At 39.4% G+C, this 19547-nt stretch overlaps 2 protein-coding genes across 12 annotated transcripts in view; one reads left to right on the plus strand and one right to left on the minus strand.

The window, feature by feature from the left end:
- Positions 1-17769, minus strand: part of DPY19L3 (dpy-19 like C-mannosyltransferase 3) — a 73083-nt gene extending 55314 nt beyond the window's left edge. For 7 of the 11 annotated variants that reach the window (XR_010837929.1, XR_010837928.1, XR_010837927.1 and 4 more), the window contains exons 1-3: positions 17563-17750; positions 15650-15791; positions 13256-13389 (exon numbers count right to left, since the gene is read on the minus strand). Coding sequence is in view for 6 of the 11 variants with exons in the window: in XM_067020139.1 (XP_066876240.1) it covers positions 13256-13389; positions 15650-15752 (237 nt within the window). In the remaining 5 variants the exon portion in view is untranslated. Of the gene's footprint in view, positions 1-13255; positions 13390-15645; positions 15792-17562 lie in introns of all 11 variants that reach the window. The other 4 variants (XM_059046030.2, XM_067020140.1, XM_067020144.1 and 1 more) reach the window with 4 other exon arrangements.
- Positions 16205-18122, plus strand: LOC131745366 (serine/arginine repetitive matrix protein 3-like). Its single transcript, XM_059045700.1, has 3 exons — positions 16205-16213; positions 16298-16472; positions 17032-18122. The coding sequence occupies exons 1-3, from the start codon at positions 16205-16207 to the stop codon at positions 18120-18122; spliced, it is 1275 nt and encodes a 424-aa protein (XP_058901683.1).
- Positions 18123-19547: the final 1425 nt, after the last annotated feature.

The following is a 19547-nucleotide window of genomic DNA, read 5'->3' on the forward strand; positions in this document are numbered from 1 at the left end:
CGATGGTAAATGGGATTGTTTCCTTAATTTCTCTTTCTGATTTTTCGTTGTTAGTGTATAGGAATGCCAGAGATTTCTGTGCATTAATTTTGTATTCTGCAACCTTACCAAATTCACTGATTAGTTCTAGTAGTTTTCTGGTGGCATCTTTAGGATTTTCTATGTATAGTATCATGTCATCCATAAACAGTGACAGTTTTACTTCTTCTTTTCCAATTTGTATTCCTTTTATTTCTTTTTCTTCTCTGATTGCCGTGGCTAGGACTTCCAAAACTACATTGAATAATAGTGGTGAGAGTGGACATCCTGGTCTCATTCCTGATCTTGATGGAAATGCTTTCAGTTCTTCACCACTGAGTATGATGTTTGTTGTGGGTTTGTCATATATGGCCTTTATTATGTTGAGGTAAGTTCCCTCTATGCCCATTTCCTGGAGAGTTTTTTTTTTATTATAAATTGGTGTTGAATTTTGTCAAAAGCTTTTTCTGCATCTATTGAGATGATCCTATAGTTTTTATTCCTTTATTTGTTAATATGGTGTATCACATTGAGTAGTTTGCATATATTGAAGAATCCTTGCATCCCTGGGATAAATCCCACTTGGTCATGGTGTATGATCCTTTTTATATGTTGTTGGATTCTGTTTGCAAGTATTTTGTTCAGGATTTTTGCATCTATGTTCATCAGTGATATTGGTCTGTAATTTTCTTTTTTTGTGATATGTTTTTCTGGTTTTGGTATCAGGGTGATGGTGGCTTCGTAGAATGAATTTGGGAGTGTTCCTCTCTGCAATTTTTGGAAGAGTTTGAGAGGGCTCAGTGTTAGCTCTTCTCTAAGCGTTTGGTAGAATTTGCCTGTGAAGCCATCTGGTCCTGGGCTTTTATGGAGCCCAAATGCCACAACTACTGAAGCCCGCACACCCCGCAACAAGAAGCCACCGCAATGAGAAGCTCTCGCACCACAATGAAGAATAGCCCCCACTTGACGCAACTAGAGAAAGTCCGCACACAGCAACGAATATCCAACGCAGCAAATAAATACATACATACATAAATTTATTTAAAAAACAATTAAAAGTTCATTTTCTCAGTTCCTGAGCATATTTGGATAATGACTATAGTATTACCACAGCACAGATAAAGAACTCTTCAGCCAACAGAAATTTCTTTTGAATACCATTGTTCTAGTGTTTCTCTTATCAGTAAGGTCTTAACATTTGGTCTTAGATGTATGCATGCTATATTTAAACAAAAAGTATGCATCTAGTCTTCTAAGTTTCACTGAGATAGAATTCACATACCATACAATTTACCCTTTTAAAGTGTACAAGTTAGTGGCTTTTACTATATTCATAGAGTTATGAATCCATCAGTACAATCAATTTTGGAACATTTTCATTACCCACACTCCTGGGCTGTCACCCTACAAATTCCACACGCCCTCTAACCCTAAGCAATCACCAATCTATTTTCTGCCTCTTTAGATTAGCCTTTCCTGGAATCACTGAATATGTGTCCTTTGCGCCTGGCTTCTTTCAATTAGCATGTTTTCAAGGTCTGTCTATGCTGGAGCATGTATCAGTAATTCATTTCAAAACCGCTGAATAATATTCCATCATATGGATATACCACCTTTTCTTTACCCATTCATCCACTGATGACATTAGAGTTGTTTCCTCTTTTTGGCTATTATGAAAGACACTGTTATGTACATTTGTTTACAATTTTTTTGTGGATATGTTTTCACTTTTCTTGGGTGTATGCTTAGAAGTAGAATTGCTAAGATCATGTGATAACTCTGTGTCTGATTGAGGACCTGCTGGACTTTTTCCAAAGTGGTTGCATCATCTTACATTCCCACCAGCAGCGTAGATGGGTTCCAACTGCTCCACATCCTTGTCAACAGTTGTTATTATGTCTTTGTATAATAACCCCGCTAGTAGGTGTGAAGTGTTATCTCACTGTGGTTTTGATTTTAATTTCCCTGGTAGTTAATGGGGCTGAGCATCTTTTCATGTGCTTGTTGGCCATAGGTAAATCATCTCTGGAGAAATGTGTATTAAGTCTTTTGCTCATTTAAAAAATTAGGTTGTCTTTTTATCATTAAGTTGTAATAGTTATTTATATTTTCTAGATACAAATCCCTTATCAGACATGATTTGTAAATATTTTCTCCCACTCTGAGTGTTGTCTTTTCACTTTCTTGATGATGTACTTTGGAGCACAAAAGTTTCTAACTTTGATGAAGTCCAATTTAACTATTTTTCCTTTAGTCAACTGTGCTTTTGGTGTTGTATCTAAGAAAGCTTGGCCAACCCAAGGCCATGAAAATTTATTCATGTTTTCTTCTAAGTTTCATAGTTTTAGCCCTTACATTTGGGTCTATGATCCATTTCGTGTTAATTTTTGCATGTAGTATGAGAAAAGGGCCCAAATTCATTCTTTTGCATGTAAATACCTAGTTGTCTCCAGACCATTTGTTAAAAAGACTATTCTTTCTCCATTTAATTGTCTTGGTACCTCTGTTGAAAATCAATTGACCACAAATGTAAGGTATATATTTCTGGACTCTCAATTCCATTCCATTAATCTATATGTCCATTCTTAAGCCAGCACTACACTCTCTTGATTATTGTAGGCTTGATATTGCAGGTTTTGAAATCAGGAAGTGTGAGTCTCCCAACTTTGTTCTTTTTCAAAATTGTTTTGGCTATTCTGGGTCTCTTATTCCACATAAATTTTAGGATCAATTTGTTAATTTCTGAAAAAAATCCACCTGGGATTCTGAGAGGGATCATGCTGAACTTGGGGAGTATTGCCATCTTAACAATATTGTCTTCAGTGCATGGACATGGTTTAAGTTTTATACTTTTTGGTTAAATTTATTCCTAAGTATTTTACTTTTTGTTGATGTGTAAGTGGAATTGCTTTCTATTTTCTTTTTAAAATAAATTTATTTTTGGCCGTGCTGGGTCTTCGTTGCCGCGCATGGGCTTTCTCTAGTTGTGGTGAGCAGGGGCTACTCTTTGTTGCAATGTGTAGGCTTCTCATTGCAGTGGCTTCTCTTGTTGTGGAGCACAGGCTCTAGGCATGTGGGCTTCAGTAGTTGTGGCACACGGGCTTAGTTGTTCCGCAGCATGTGGGATCTTCCCGGACCAGGGCTCAAACCCGTGTCCCCTGCACTGGCAGGCAGATTCTTAACCAACTGCGCCACTAAGGAAGCCCTGGAATTGTTTTCTTAATTTCATTTTTGGATTGCTCATTGCTATTGTATAGGAATACAATTAATTTCTGCATATTGATCTTGTATCCTGCAACCCTGATAAACTCATTTATTAGTTCTAATAGTTCTTTTTACTGGATTCTATATATGTGTCATCTACAAATAGAGACAGTTTTACTTCATGCCTTTCATTTCAGTTTCTTGCCATTATTTCCCTGACAAACTGTCTAGTACAATGTTGAATACAAGTGGCTACAGCAGAAATCCTTGTCTTGTTCCTGATCTTAGGGAGAAAGCTCTCAGTCTTTCATCATTAAGTATGCTCTTAACTGTGGGTTTTTGACAAATGCCCTTTATGAGACTAAAGTTCTCTTCTATTTCTGGATAGCTGAGCATTTTTATCATAAAGGTTGTCAAACTTTGTTAAATGCTTTTCCTGTGTTTTTTGAGATAATCACATGGTTTTTGTGTATTCTACTGATGTGATGGGCTCACCTAGTCTAGTCCTATTTTGAGTTATGTACGTTACAAAGAATTGACGTTGAATTTTTTTCAAATACCTTTTTTTACATCTCTCGAGGTACTAATATGGCAAAAAAAAAAAAAAGTATATATTTCCCAACAATCTCCTTTGCATTCCTGGCAGAAAAATGACTTTTTCATGGTGTGGCATGCTTTAATGTGCTACTGGACTCTCTTTACTAGCATTAATTAGGATTTTGGGTCCAATATATACAGTGGGATTAGTCTCTGAGTTTTGTTTTTTTAATATTATCTGGATTATATGCAGTTGATCCTCATTATTCATGGATTTCCTATTTGCAAATTCGCCTACTAACTAAAATTTGTAACAATAAAAATGACAAAAATCAATACTTGCTGTATTTTGCAGTCATTTGTAGACATGTGAGTTGCCTGATGTGCATGGTTCCCAGCTGTGGTCTGCCTCTTGCTCCAGCTCTTACAGAGATGATGAGAGGATAAAGACAGTAAGGGGCAGTGCAGCACAGCATGAGAAGCCCCAGCTCTGGGGCCAGTCACAAAAAGTTTGAATCCCAGCTCTGGCACCAGTTAGTGGATGGCCTCAGGCAACTCACTTAACACTTCTGAAACTCACTTTCTCTTTTGTGGAAAAAAAAGAAATAGAATCATCCAGGAGGGGTTTTTAGCATTTAAGATTGTAACCTATGTGTGATATGAGTGTGCCTATACATATGTACATATTTCCCCAGGAGCCATGGTTCAGTATTCGCTAATTCACTATTCTCAGTGACTTTATAGAACATAACTGGTAGGAATAAGAACTGACTGTAGTTATATTCTGATCCTCAGTTTTGGTGTGTAATACCTGATTTATAGCAATAATTTGGAAATTTTCTTCCTCTTTAGTGTTCTAGGATAGCTCAAATAGCATTGGAATATTTTGGTTCTTTAAGTTTGGTAGAATTCCTCCATGAAATCAACAGGGTCTGGTATTTTGGGGGTGGGGGATAGGTAGGTACAATATTTCTCAAGTGTTCTCTATCACATCTACAGAAATAATTGCATTTACTGGGGCCATTTTGGAAATTAATGTTCTTCTAGGGACTTCCCTGGTGGTCCAGTGGGTAAGACTCTGCAGTCCCAATGCAAGGGGCCCGGGTTTGATCTCTGGTCAGGGAACTAGATCCTGCATGCATGCCACAACTAACAGTTCGCATGCTGCAACTAAGAATTCCACATGACACAACTAAAGATCCTGCATGCCGCAACGAAGATCCCGTGCGTGCCACCACTAAGACCCAGCACAACCAAAAAATAATAAGAAAAAATATTTAAAAAATATATTCTTCTAGGAAATCACCCATTTCGTCTATTCATCTAATCTGCATAAAATCAAAGAAAAGAGTCTCATGTGGCTCTTTCTTATTTCATGGTCTCTATGGCTATTTCTCTGTTACCATATTTCATGATCTCTGTAATTATTTCTTCTTTTTTTTTTGGCCGTGCTGCACAGCATGTGGGATCTTAGTTTCCCTACCAGGGATCGAACCTGTGCCCCCTGCAGTGAAAGCACGGAGTCTTAACCAATAGACTGCCAGGGAAGTTCCATCTCTGTAATTATTTCTGTGTTATTTCTTACTTTGGATATTTTCATTTCCTACCCCATCTTTAACTTTCTTTTGTTTCTTTAGTTTTCACCCCCCCCAAATAACCACTGATTTATGAACTGTTTTACTACTTTCTAGGTGATCAATTTCTTTTACCTTTATCTCTCCTTCTGTTGTGAGATTTCATAAGTGGAATAATTTATTTCATAATATATTAATTATTTCATAATATAGTATTTACAGCTACAAATTTTCTTCTGAGTACTCTTTTAGGTATATTCCATAATCCTGAAATATGGTTTTCATCATTTTCTAGATTTCATTTATAATTTCTATAAATTCAGTTTTAATTACCTGTGGCCCAAAAGTTACTTTTTAAAATTTCCAGATAGTAAACAATTTTTCTTTTTCATTAGTTATCTGTAATTTTTATTTAAGTGAATGAATAAGTTAACAAAAGAGGAAACTGTGACCTTTATGCCCAAAGTCGGGAACAAGCCAAGACTATGCACTATCACACTGTGATTAGAGAATATTGTCCATATAATTTCTGTATTTTTGGATCTGAGATTTTTCCTTATGGCTTAATTTATCAATGTTTTAGTGAATGTTCTGTGGATACTGGAGATGAATGTATATTCTCTCTTTAGATATTTATAGATTAGATCTATCATATTCAATATTTTCACTAGGTCTTCTATATCCTTACTTATTTTTGTCCACTTGCTTTTATATGAACTGGGAAAGAATTAAAACTCCTCAATACTAATGTATTTCTATACTCTCCTTACATTTCCTGTGGTTTCTGTTTTGTAAATATTGTGATTATCTGATGCAAGGATAGTCATACTTGTAGTTTGTATCTTTTTTTTTTTTTTTTTTTTTTGTGGTACGCGGGCCTCTCACTGTTGTGGCCTCTCCCGTTGCAGAGCACAGGCTCCGGATGCGCAGGCTCAGTGGCCATGGCTCACGGGCCCAGCCGCTCCGCAGCATGTGGGATTTTCCCGGACTGGGGCACGAACCCGTGTCCCCTGCATCGGCAGGCGGACTCTCAAGCACTGCGCCACCAGGGAAGCCCTGTGATTTGTATCTTTATCACTGAAATATTGCCCTTCTTTGCCTCATTTAATACTTTTTGTCTGACACTTTCTTTCCCCTTTCTGCATGTATTAAGTCCTTATCCACACCTTTGGCCTAAGCTGTCTAAGAAGGATTCTTACTGTTCTGGGAGGATCTTATGCATATATGATGTGATTTGGATTTTGCTTTGTGATCCAAAGTTTTTATTAGGTGAGTAAAACCCATTGATACTTATTTAATCAAAAATAATTAGACATACTTGTGTTAAGACATATTGTATCATGGTTTTTACTGCTCTTAAGACAAATCCTTCACTACATGATCTGTGTCAGCTTGTTTCAATATGTGTGTGTACATGTACATGTCTTTAACTTGGAAGGCTGATGTTTTTGTTCTAGGGGTTACCTTTCTTTATAACTTCAGAGGATAACTTAATTCTTTGTTTCTATGGCTAGTACCTACTGACTTCCTATAACAAGTTATGACAATCTTATGAAATTTATACTTCTCCCCTGCCCAATTTTACTTGATATTATTTTTCTTGGAATTTTCTTTATATATACTGTGTGTCTGTTTCTTGACATCACTTTTAGTTGTAACTTTTTGACTTTTAGCTATAAAAGATACATCAGGGTACTTCCACCATCTTTTACCTTTTCTTTCCCTTCCTCTTCTAACTTGTGTTATGTAATTATTACACTGCTATTGTGTTACTATTACATAATAACATTATTATATGTTATTACCTTATTCATATCATATATATTTTGTTCTGTAACTATTTAGTCTTAGTCCTACAGTTAAATAAATTTGATAATCTTTCTAACATTGTTTTGCCTTTTATCTCTTGACTGGATAATGTTTTTCCTCTACCAATTTCTCCAGGTGTTCTTAAAAATACATATTTCTCAGAGTCAAAAACATTTGAATGGTGCTTTATACATGATGGAATAACTGGGTTAAAATACTTAAATCACTTTCTTTTACGTGAGTCCTTTGTAGACATCATTCAAGGTCTTTGAGTAACTATATGTTACTTGGAAAACTTGGAAGCCAGATTGACCTTTGTTTCCTCATATAGGTAACTTGATCTTTTGTCTGGATGTCCAAAGGTTTCTTACTATTTAGGTACAGCAATTTCGTAGCTATATCCTGGCTAATGATTTTTCTAGGCCAAATGTTCCTGGGACCCATCGTGTCCGTTCAGTTTGTAGATTCAAGTCTTCCTTTATTTTTGGAAAGTTTTCTTGAATTACAGATTTAAACATTTTTTTCCCCGTTTCATGGTTTTGCTTCCTTTGGGACACAAATTGTGCAATCTTGCTGTTGTCTTCCTTAGCTGTCACTTGTAACCTTTTAACTTTACTAATTCTATTTCATTTTGTTTACTTTCATCAGTCCTGTCCAACTTTTCTCTTCTGTGCTTTTTGCAGATTCTTGTCTCCTGTGTGTTGCTTCCTACATAGTCATGATTTCTATTATGGTTATATCTTTAAATATTCTATTTCTTGACTAAGTTCTGCCAGCTCATGTTTCATTTCCTTTTATCTTCCTACAAATCTCTTTGAAGATGGTATATACACTCTTACATTCCTGCTTTGAATTCACCTTCTACAGTGGCAAATGCTTTATTATGTTTGTTTTTTAATGTGACATGTTTGGCCACAATCTTCATGTCTCTGCTGTAAAAGTTTTCTGGTTCTTCATGTATTGTTTGTTCTTGTTTTTCTCTTCCCTTTTTCTTGCAGTATTATTGTACAGATCATGTGCTAGTTCCTTTCTGATTACTAGCCATTTCTAAATGTGGCAAGTTCTTACCAAATCAGCTACATGTAGGGGAGAGGGCTGGGACATAACTCAGGCCATCAAGAATTTTTCTTCTGATACAGAGTGGATTACAAGAGTGAGCTCTTTAATCTTTTCCTCATTTTAGTCTTCAGAGATTGGCAGCTTCAGGGCTGTTGAAAATCCAAGTTTTCTCTCTTTATCCTGGTCTGCTTAAACTCTACTTTTACAAAAATGGTTTGTCTCTGTGATTACTCCTTTCAGCCTGTCTACCTTGTTTCTCTTTCACACCAAAGTGTATACAGGAAAGCTTCTGTCATTACTCCTCACATCTAGTCCCATGGTCTCACACAGGGGACCACTGGTTTATCCCTCAGGATATGCCAGTGACTTTGGAGGACTAAACTTCGGCAGCTTTATCTACAATCTGCAGCTTTGAGAGTTCTCTCTCAGCATCTTTCTACACTCCTTGGAATTTCACTGGATTTGGCAGCCCTTCCTCATATATTGTGGTTCCAGATTACAGACCTTTCTTAGTTTCATCAAAGAAGGAATCTGACTGTTTTTCATTTTCTTTCATTGCTCTGAGGTAATTCTAAAAAAAAGAAGGAACTGACATCTTTATCCTGCCGCTTTCAAATGAGAAGTTAAGTAAGCAATTTTAGGGGTCTAACCACACAATTAGAAACAATCTACCCCAAGTTGGGAGCATGGAAATAGTGAAATGACCAAGGGTATAAAAATGTCAGAAATATTAAAGTATATAGCTATTCTTTTATATAATAATTGTGTTTGTGAAAATATGTAATTGTATATGGAAAAAGCATATGATGATTGTAAAAACTATCTATATTGGGGTCATAAATAAGCAAAATATATACACGTACAGGATGAAGAATGGAAGGGAAAAATTGTTTTTTGTTAAGGGTAATGAATACTAAGTAATGTTTTTCATTAAAAAAAGTTTTTGTTGTTGTCACAGCGTAGTGTGTGCAATAAAAAAAACAATGTTCCAAAAAAAAAAAAAAAACAATCGAGACCATACAGATTTACTCCAGCACCTATGAAACACAAATCATTAAAAATGCAATGACTGGCTCCCCACTTGCCAGTACTAACTATGTCCTATCCCTGGAGGCAAGCTCCAAAGTTGCATCCTTTTGCTCCAATTCCAACACAGGTTCTTTACAGCAGCCAGGTGTTTCCTTGCCTCCTCTGCCTACACCACTCCCTCACCCCCAGAGGTTAACTCTACTCCAACAGACCACTGTCTACTCAGCACTGATGATGTGCCAGGCACTGTAAGGGGAGCACAGCAAGTAAGAAACAGCCAGATTAAATAAAATAAATGTAAAATGCACCTAAAACAGTGCCAAGGACATAGCAGACATTCAATCAAGGATATTTTAAAAAATCTCTTATACTTTAAATTTCGCAGCAAGGGCAGTATAACACAATGGTTAAGACAACAGGAAACTAACTTTTTAATTTAAAGAATATGCTAGGAAAGGATACTACATACACATTTTGTGACCATTTAAACCAACATCTTCTTTTCAGCTCCAAGTTTATCTGTCCCAGGGTTCCCACATATGAAATACTAACACTGCTATGAACATTAAAAAAAAATTACTTTGAATGCATAAACTGAATGTATGATTAGTCTATTTTATTAGCAATATTTTTACTCTCTGAATAATTACAACTAATTCAAAGTATTCAAAAGATCAAAGTATTTACATAAAAAACTAGCCTGGCAATTTTGAAAAGTTATAACTCAAATAAAAAAGGGAAATAGATTTACACTTCTCAAATATTCCCATCATCCCCCAAGATGAAAATGATGTAAAGGAGTAAATTTAGGAAGGCGTATAAACTCTGAAAATGAGCTTTCCATTTGGCTAAGTAATACCGTTGATCAGTAATGGCTGATTTCACTGGTTTATTCACAGAAAATGTATAAGCACTTTAAAATTAAAGTTCAATTTAAATTAAATTTAAAATTTAGTTCCTCTGTTGCACTAGCCACATTTCTAGTGTTCAATCACTACATCTGGCTGGCAGCTACTGTACTAGACAGTGTAGATTTAGATCATTTCTTTCAGTACAGAGAGTTCTGTTGGAGACCACTGGGTCTACATAATTCTAAGATAAAAAATAAGCCAGCCTACATCTGGTTTGAGAAATGATTACAACATCTGAGGATTCCTCTTGTGACACAGGGGTGAAAAAAAAAACAGAGAGCTTGAATAGAGAGGGAAAAATGCACCAAGACTCTGAGCTCAACTTTAAGTGTAAGGGGTGGGGGTGGGGGTGGGGTGGGGAGGCCTGTGAGAGGGTGCGCCTGTCTCACAGCTTCTCCCAGCCTGTGTCTGAGGCAGAGACAGAATCTGGCCTCCGGTCTCTTTCTTCTCACGCTACATACTCCTCAAACAATCCTGCCCACACAGCTACAAGCTGGTAACATGAAAAGGTCCGTTTCCAACACACATGGAACTCCTGCCTTCACATCTATAAATCCAGCTCCCCTTACTCAGTATCTTTACTTGGATTGTTTTGAAAGTGACTCACAATGTATCCAAACCTGAACTCATCATTTCTTGCCTGGCTGCCTCCTGCATAAAAAAGAATGTGGTTGGCCTTTGTCTCCAGTTCCTGAGAGGTAGCCAATAAACACTTGAATTTCCCTGTGACAAGAGTACCTTTGTTATTCCTGGTGGGCTCCTTGGCCCACATCTGACAGCTTGTGCTAACAGGTGACTCAGGGTGGGCCCTTAGATGGTTTTTGCTAAGGAAATGACTCAGGATGGGAGCTGGCCAAGCCAGAAAGACCAACTGTATGCTTAGAGGGTTGGCGCTCTGAGCCAACAGATATCAGCCTGACCTCTGGCAAGTGGAGAGCAACCGGAGATTGAGTTCAACCTTGTGGCCCATGATTTAATTAATCATGCAAACATAATGAAACCCCAGTAAAAACTCTCAACACCAGAGCTCAGGTAAGCTTCCCTAGCTGGCAATACTCTACACATTGTCGCACACAGATGTGCCAGGAGGGTAATGCATCCTGACTCTATAGGAAGAGGACAATGGAAACTTGGAGTCTGGGACTTTCCCAGACTTTGCCCACTGTGCCTCTCCCTTTGGCTGGTTCTGATTTGTATCCTATTTCTATAATAAAATTGTAATTATAAGTACAGAGCTTTCCTGAGTTCTGTGTCATTTTAGTGAATGGATAGCCAGTTGGTCAGAAGTAAGAGAAGCCTGGGGTCCCCCAAAGTTGTGACTGGCTTCTGAAGTAAGGGTCAGTTTTGGGGCGGACTGTGCCCTCAACCTATTAAGTGTGGCTTAACTCCGGGTAGTTGGTCAGAAGTCACTGTACCCTTCAGATCTGCTCCTCCCACAGGGTTCATGATCTTAGCGAATGAAGATCTACCCATCTATCCTTCTGCTAACGGGAGAAAGAAGGTCATCACTGATAATTCTTCCTCCTCACTGCACTCCACACAAACGATGAATCAGTATATCCTTCCAACTCCTGCCCAGTCTACAAAGCCCTACATGACCTGGCCTTTTCTTCAGGTTTCTTGATGGTGGGGTATATCTATTTAAGGGTGCTAGTGGAGCCACATATAAGCTTTAAAGAGCTAAACTTACAGTTTAAAATTATGTGATCTCTTTCACCATATCTCCTTGCTATACAGTTACTAGCATTTAATTTTGACTTTATGCCCACAAAGGCGAAATTCCAGGCTTCATTCAAAATACTTGTATTAAAAAATAAGTTTTAAATTTCTCAATTCCAGGGAATCTGTTTATAGGTACTCAATTTTAAAGAGACAGGTGAGTAAAATTTTTCTTGACAAGAAAAACTACCAACTGTCACTGAAGGGTAAGAATTATTATTTTTTGGTACCATGATTATTTGTATAAAGATATATCCATGATGTACCTATAAAGTAATATGACAGGTTTTAAAATTAAACATACTAGAAATTACTCATAAAAGTAAAATTTGTCATTCAAAGCAGTCTCCTTTGGAGACTCATTCCAATAATGGAACCAAAGCTCAAAATATTTTGGAAAATTCTCTTTGGGAACTGTCTTCACATTCTGCATAGATACTTTGAATATTCTCATAGATGATAATTTGCCCTGTGAAACTCAATTTTACCTTTGTAAGCAACTAATCATTAAAAGCCATGGTGGGAAATAAGGTCAAAGATCATGACATTTTTGATGAAAAGAAAGGTATATTTGGATGAAAAACACTGGCAATGTGCAGTATTTTGGATGAAAAGCACTGGCAATGTGTAAGTTTTAAGTGATATACTTGCTCTGAACCAAAGCCAAATTAAAGGATGTTGGAGGGGGGAGGGAGAGAGAGAGAGAGAGAGAGAGAGAGAGAGAGAGAGAGAAGGAGGGAGGGAGGGAGGGAGGAGAAAGACAACAAGGAAACTGGTATTTAAAGAGTCACACACTCTCTTGAAAATCTGATGAAGTTATGGCTTCCTCTCAATCTTCTGCATATATTATTAGAAAGGTACACCACATCAAAGTCACCTATGGAGCCAGATTAAAACTCCCTGGTTTAGAACAGTAGCTTTGGCTTTCTTTTTCTTTCTTTCTTTCCTTCTTCTTCTTTTTTTTTTTTTTTTTAACTGTACCCAACAGGAAAAAAAATTTTATACTGTGACCCAGTTTGTTCATACACACATATAATTAAAAGTATCACAAATAATTATCAACCTTACCATGTGATAGTATTCTCTTGTATTTGATTTCATTATGAAAAATGCTACTTATGACCTACTACACCAATTTCACAATTTACAGCTTGAAAAATACTGGTTTAGAGTAACTGATGCATAATACGAATAAACTAACGAAAATGGGAAAACTCACTTGATTATAAAAATTCTGATTTATGTTAAACTAACAAAGAAAAAGTCATTTTACTCTATAGCCAACTTTTCAAGAGACTGGATTCTTTATGGCAAAATGGAACTGTCTTGGTCATTCATCTAAGTGGCTAACTAACTACTGGAGACACTGATGGGTAAATCATACAATGTTCATACCTTAATATTAGAAAACCACAAATCATTCTCATGTAAAGTGGCCAGGTAGACAGATGTAAGAAGTCCAGTGCAAAGGGCAACAGTTCCACCAATTGCAAATGAAAGAATCGTCCATAATCTTCTATTGGTACAACCTTTTAGAAAAATGAACAGATGAAAAACCAAGTCATTAAAGGATTTAGCAGTTAATAGTTCTATTTCAGACTGTCAAACGTGCCAAGTTCCAGCTGCCTGTTAGTGGTGAAGCTTTCCGTGTCTCCAGCAGACAGTTAGGGGTTCCATTTTGTGATTCCACAGACCTTTTTATACTTTTCATACTTTTATTATAGTTTTTCCCCCCACTGTATCTAACTGTTCATTTGTCCATTTTGCCAACGAGAATGTAAGCGTCTTGAGGACAAGCATACTATCTTATTCATCTTAACACCTAGGACCTGTGCTTGACCTAGTTTAACTACTAAGTTTCTTAAATAGAGGAATAAATGGGTTACAGATCTAAAATATAAACAGTCTTTTAGATGATCTACTTACAATGTGTGGTTTATTCGTTCAAAGCTACTCCCAAACTTGATTACTTAAAATTTTAAACCCCATCACACAAGTTAAAGGAATATAAACTAGGAAACATATTTATAGTACATATAAGAAAGATTAAATATCCTTAATATAGGATAAATACTTTCAGGATAAAAAAAAAAGAACATTTCAGTAGGAAACTGATTAAGGACATGAATAGGCAATGCACAGAAGAAAAAATGGCCAATAAACTTAATAGAAAAAAAAAGTTATTATCAATGAAATGCAAATCAAAACAAAGAGCTATAACTTTTACAATAGTGGCCAATTTGATAGCTTAAAAATGCTTAGTACTCTGTTTTGGTAAGGATACAAAAAATAGACTTTTTTAAAAAAAATAGACATTTTTTAAACACTGCTGGTGTTAGAATAAATTGATACCTCTCTGGAATGCGACATGGCACTAGGAAGTAAAAGCCACCAAAATGAGCACCCTATTTGACCAAAAATTGTAAATCTAGGCAAATACCCCAAAGAAATAAAGTTTTAAACAACCATTTGGCCACAAGGATATTTATCACAGTTCAGTTTGTATAGGTAAAAGGTTAAAAATCATCTAAATATTCAATAAGAAATTAAATAAATTATGCTACAGTCACACAGTGACTACACACTGACAAAAAATTTTAAAAATACATTGACTGACATATGTTCATAACACAAGAGAAAGATAGCAAGTTATACAACAGCGTGTAGGATCTCAATTTTGAGAAAAAATACATCTGATCTGAATGCTTGTAGGTGTACACGTACAAAGAACAACATTTAGACAGCAAGATAATCAAAGTGACATCGGTGGTAATCTCAGGATGAGTGGGTTTGCGGGAGTATTTTTTCCTTCATTTTTGCTTTTCTTTAGTTTTCATTTTTTTTTCTGACATGAATAAATACTGCTTTGGTAAAATGAACAGTCCTCAAAGTTGTGTTTTAATTTAAAAGGACAAACTTGAACCTGTATTTGTTTTTATATAAGATTTTCAGAAAGTACTCTGTATTGTCCCAATTTGCTAATAGCTGAGTTGGATGGCATGACTGCTCAATACAGATTACTTTTATTTTATAAAACTGTCACCACCCCCACCCAAAAAATACATAAAAAATAAAACTGTTACCCCAAATTACTTTACTAGCTCTAGCTGCAGCTGATGTAAACTCTGTCAGATATCCAAAATGGCTGATAGACATGGAATTTTTCATGCTTACTTTAAAAAATCCTGACCATGCTTAGCCTAAGAAAGCAACTCAGGAAACAAGAAGTTGGTAATTAATGCCATTTGATGTATGGCTTAGCAAGAGTCTTCAACATTATTTAAACAATTTACCAAATTCTGACCACTTTTCCCACCAAAAAAAAAAAAAAAAGCAAATTAGAAAATTTCAGGAATTTAACTGAAAATAAAGAATAAAAGAAAGTTTGATTCATCTTTCAATACTTTAATTAAATGATAAACTCACCCAAGGTAAGGCTGTTTAGTTGTGAACAGCATACACAAACCAGAAAAATTAGAAGTAGACTAAAATCTGAACAGTGGGAAAAAGTATTACTCTGAAAGTCAAAGGATCAGACTGGTATAACTATACTGAACAGGTAGCTGAGAAGCAAAGGGCTCTAATCAGAGGTCTTTTATCTAATCATAACTGTAGAACAAATATTATCACATTGCGATCAAATCATCTGTAAAACTAAAATATCAGGGTAATAGAACAAGTTTCTTCACCTATTAGGTCTCACCAAATTTTTATCCTATTGAAGAGTGATTATTTCAATATGCAGACAAAAAAGCAATCCAAAATGCTGCTTTAATTTAAATCACCTACTAGATGGCAATTTATTTTCCAACTTCACATTTTCTTCTTGTGTCACGTAATCCTCTGAAACTTCTGTGGTTTGTATTCCTTTTCTTTGCCTGATGGATATCATGGTGTCAAAGACTCACATGCATTGTTCTTCCAACCACTCCTACAAACAACACAGAAGTAAACCACCATCCATATGTCCGTACCCTTTCTGCCAAATACAGCCTGTGCTCATCTGTGTTTTGGAGACTTTACCTGAGCCATTTTCCCTCGCTTAGCACGCCCTCCCATTTTCCCATCCAAACCTTAACCAGCTTTCAAAGCTACTCTCAAGACACAACACAAATATTTCTTTAACACAACCACATTTATGAAGCGCCTGTCCTGTGGCAGGCACTGCCAAGAGTTAGGAGTACAGGTGAGCATCACAGACAAGCCCCTGCCCTTCTTCCAGGAAGCCTTCTTTCTTGAGATGCACCAACCCCTACTGATCTCTCCCCTTCCCGAGTCATAGCAGTTACCACGCATTTTGTCACATAATTAGGTAGTTTTATATTATTTTCTGTAGCACCAACCATGGAAAAGGTATTAAGTAGTAAATCTGTTGATTGTTGATAGATTTTCAAGAACTGAAACATTGTTTTGTCTCCGGTATCTGGATTTTGATAGTGGTGTTCCTTCAAACAATTCACACTGGAAGCTTTAGGAATATGCCTCAGTGGTGATGGCAGCGGGGGTGTGCCAATCAGGGCAGCTGCTACACCAGGCAGCAACAGTGGGAGTGACGGCAGGGAGCAGGAGCCTGGTTTGGAAGCAGCAAGTGGGAGGCAGGGGAGTGGTGGCAGTGAGTAAGCTGGCTACAGTCCCCCGGAACATCTTGCGTCACTCCTCCGACGAATGAACAGCGTTTAACTAACTATTTATTAACTATGACCGGTTGCCGGACACGACTGTCGGGGCAGTTTATTAATTCCTAAACGTAAACAAGTTGCTCTACTGAAAAGAACACACCAATCAACGTTATACAATTCATCCATTCATACAAAAAAAAAAAAAAATCTGAGAGGAAAAAAGGTGCAAGCACCGAAAATGGAGAATCTGGAGCAACGAGGGAGAAAAGGAGTGTGGGCAAAGTCGTACCTCCAGAGATGAGCTTACCCCCAAATTACCTCATCCTAGAATCATGCCCTTTCTAAGGGCCCCAAGCGGAGTTGTAAAAATCCCACAACTGATACAGTGTAACACGTTAGCACAGAAGGGCAACAAATGTTTAAGTGCCAACTACGTGTGATAATTGCATGAACCCAAGAAACAAAAGTTTCCCCATCAAATCACGAGGAATGCCCATCTTAAATGTTTGAAAAGGGAAATAAGAGCGGCTGCTTTTTTTCTCCATTGCTTAGAAGAACCAGCACGTACTAGGCATCCCGGGGCGCTGCAGGGCACATTATTCAGCTCACCTCCGCACCCCAATCTACACCACCGGAGTCCCCGCCACACGCTGAGGGGCCGGATAAGTTCAGTAACTCGCTCCGGCTCACCTAGGAAGTGGCGTGGCCACCGAGGCCGGAGACCACCCAGCCCTTCCCTCCGCCCGCGTGGCCAAGGCAAGAAGTCGCCCGAGAAGGCGCCCCGCCCTCGGCAAACTTGCTCTCTCCCAAGCTGCTGCCCCCAGCCCCACACGTCGGGAGGACAAGGGGGCGCCCAGTCCCACACCGGGTCTCGAAGACGCCGCGAGGGCCGGAGCCGCGCCCCCACCCTGAGCGACGCAGCGGGGCGGCCCCCGGGCTTTCGGTCTTCGCGGCAGATTCAGCCGAACGCCCCCACGCAAGGGCGGAGCGCCACCCGCCCGCCGGACAGTCCGGGGCCGCCGACGGAGCCTCGCGCCCGCGCGTCCCCTCGCGCTGCCCGCGCCCCGACACGCAGCCACAGACCTGCGGCCTCAGCCGTCCTCGAGCGCGGCTCCGGATCAGGAAGGGGGGCAGCCGGCCGGCCGGCCGGGGGTACAGAGGGCCGCGGGGGCGGGGCCGCACTACGGCCAGCAACGCGCCGCGGGGACAGCCAGTACCCAGCAGCCGCGGAGCTTTGTGCTGCGCCTTGGAAATGGGGGGCTGAAGAGAGTCACCGCCCCGGGGAGGGGGCGCGCCGGGGAGGCTGGGCCACTGAGGACGCGCCTATAGGTCCCGGGAGCCGTCCGTCAGCACGGGCCACCTCCCCCTCCCGGGGCGCCCCGCCCCGTCTCGTGAGGCGCCGGCCGGAAGGAAGCGGCGCATTTCCGGCTGCTTGGGTGTACTGTCGGCTGAGTTCCGCTGCGTCCCGCCGCTCCCGGCACACCTCGAAGAGCCCTGGACCTCCGCCACCGACCGAGGAGTCCGAGGCCACCTTCGCCCACGCAGACTCCCGCCACCCCCAGGCCAGAGCGAGCGGCGCTGCTCGGGGGAAGAGGGCCGGGATGCGAGTAAGGGTGGCCTCAGGTCGGACCGCGGGGTGGTGAGGGAGAGACGGGCCGGGGGCCGCGAAAAACTCTTTCTTGCGCCGGTGCCCTCCCGTCTCCTGCGCTGGTGGATGTGGAGGGGTCAGTAAGGGCCCGATGGACGGAAGCAGTCCGACCACTTGGACATCTCCCAGCTAACCGCGTTGCTAAGGCCTGGCGCGCCCCCTTCTCGAGTCTTGGCAACACCCCCAGGCCCCAACTGCCGGTGATCTGTGTTTGGAAGTCTTTTACCGACTGCCAGTGAGAGTACCTACAGAGGTACTTTCTTATCTCCAAAGACGCGCCTCTTTTTGGCGAGGGGGGCAGGGCGTGCTGTCTTCTTCCTAATTTTGTGTAGAATACGTTCCTCTGTCTTCTTAGTCTCCTGCGTTACTCCGTCTCTAAACTAGAGTGTAAGCCTTTTCCGAGGACAGTTGCTGTGTTGTATACATGGATATCTTTCTTAATCACACTGTGATGAACAGTAGGTAAAGCCTTTTGTCAGCAGATTCTCAGCACATGTTAATTGATTTTTATTAAGGAATGTTCCTCTGGGTCCTCCACCTGTGAAGAGGACTGCCCATCTGTCTAATTCCAGGAATTACTTCAGCCAGGTGCCTTTCCTTGTTACCCCTGTTTGATATTTTCCTCCTCCTTTGTGTGTCTGTTGCTGTTAATAACAAACACACATTCTGTGCCAATGGGTTGAGGTATCTGCTGGTGGTTTTAATAAAAATAAATGTCAGCTGTTTTTTCAGATGGCATTTGTCATGTTTAACATGATTGTTAGTGTCTTTTTTTCGTGTTATGGACTTGAGAACAGGGACTATAATCTTTCTCTTTCACCTTAAGATGCCTTACATAAAATACGTTTGTGTGTTTAATAAATACATATGTGAATTGATTCCTCCTTAAGTAGAATTCCCCCTCTCCTCCCCACCTTATTATATAGGGTTTTTTCTTAGATTGTCACGCTCACTGGGGAAAAAAATGAGTCTGTTGTGAAACATGCATCCCTTGAGTAAAGGAAATAGTACTTGTTAGCAGCTGCTTGTTTTCATATGAAATGGCTTTACTAAGCAAAATAAAGCTTTCAGAGAAATAGACATCCACTGCTGAGGGTAAGTCTTGGTAATAAATAAGTTAATTAAGAATGAATTCATTCTGATACAGCAACCATGGGGGTGATGGGTAATGAGCGGTAGACCTTTGCCCCCATTGGGCTATGGTCATGGGCTGTGACTGCAGAGGTCTACAGGAATATTTGTTTGCATTGTGTTTTGAAACCCAATGGGATCTGGCTTTTCCTCTGTTGGGGCCAGCAATAGTTAAGTTGTGCTGGAACAGTTCAGCTCAAAAGTATGGCCTGGAAACCTGTGGCATCACTGTCAACATCATCAGGGAGCTTGTTGGAAATTATCAGGTGCTAGTCATACCTACCGAATC

The sequence above is a fragment of the Kogia breviceps genome, chromosome 18 (assembly GCF_026419965.1).
Source record: "Kogia breviceps isolate mKogBre1 chromosome 18, mKogBre1 haplotype 1, whole genome shotgun sequence".
Taxonomy (NCBI): domain Eukaryota; kingdom Metazoa; phylum Chordata; class Mammalia; order Artiodactyla; family Physeteridae; genus Kogia; species Kogia breviceps.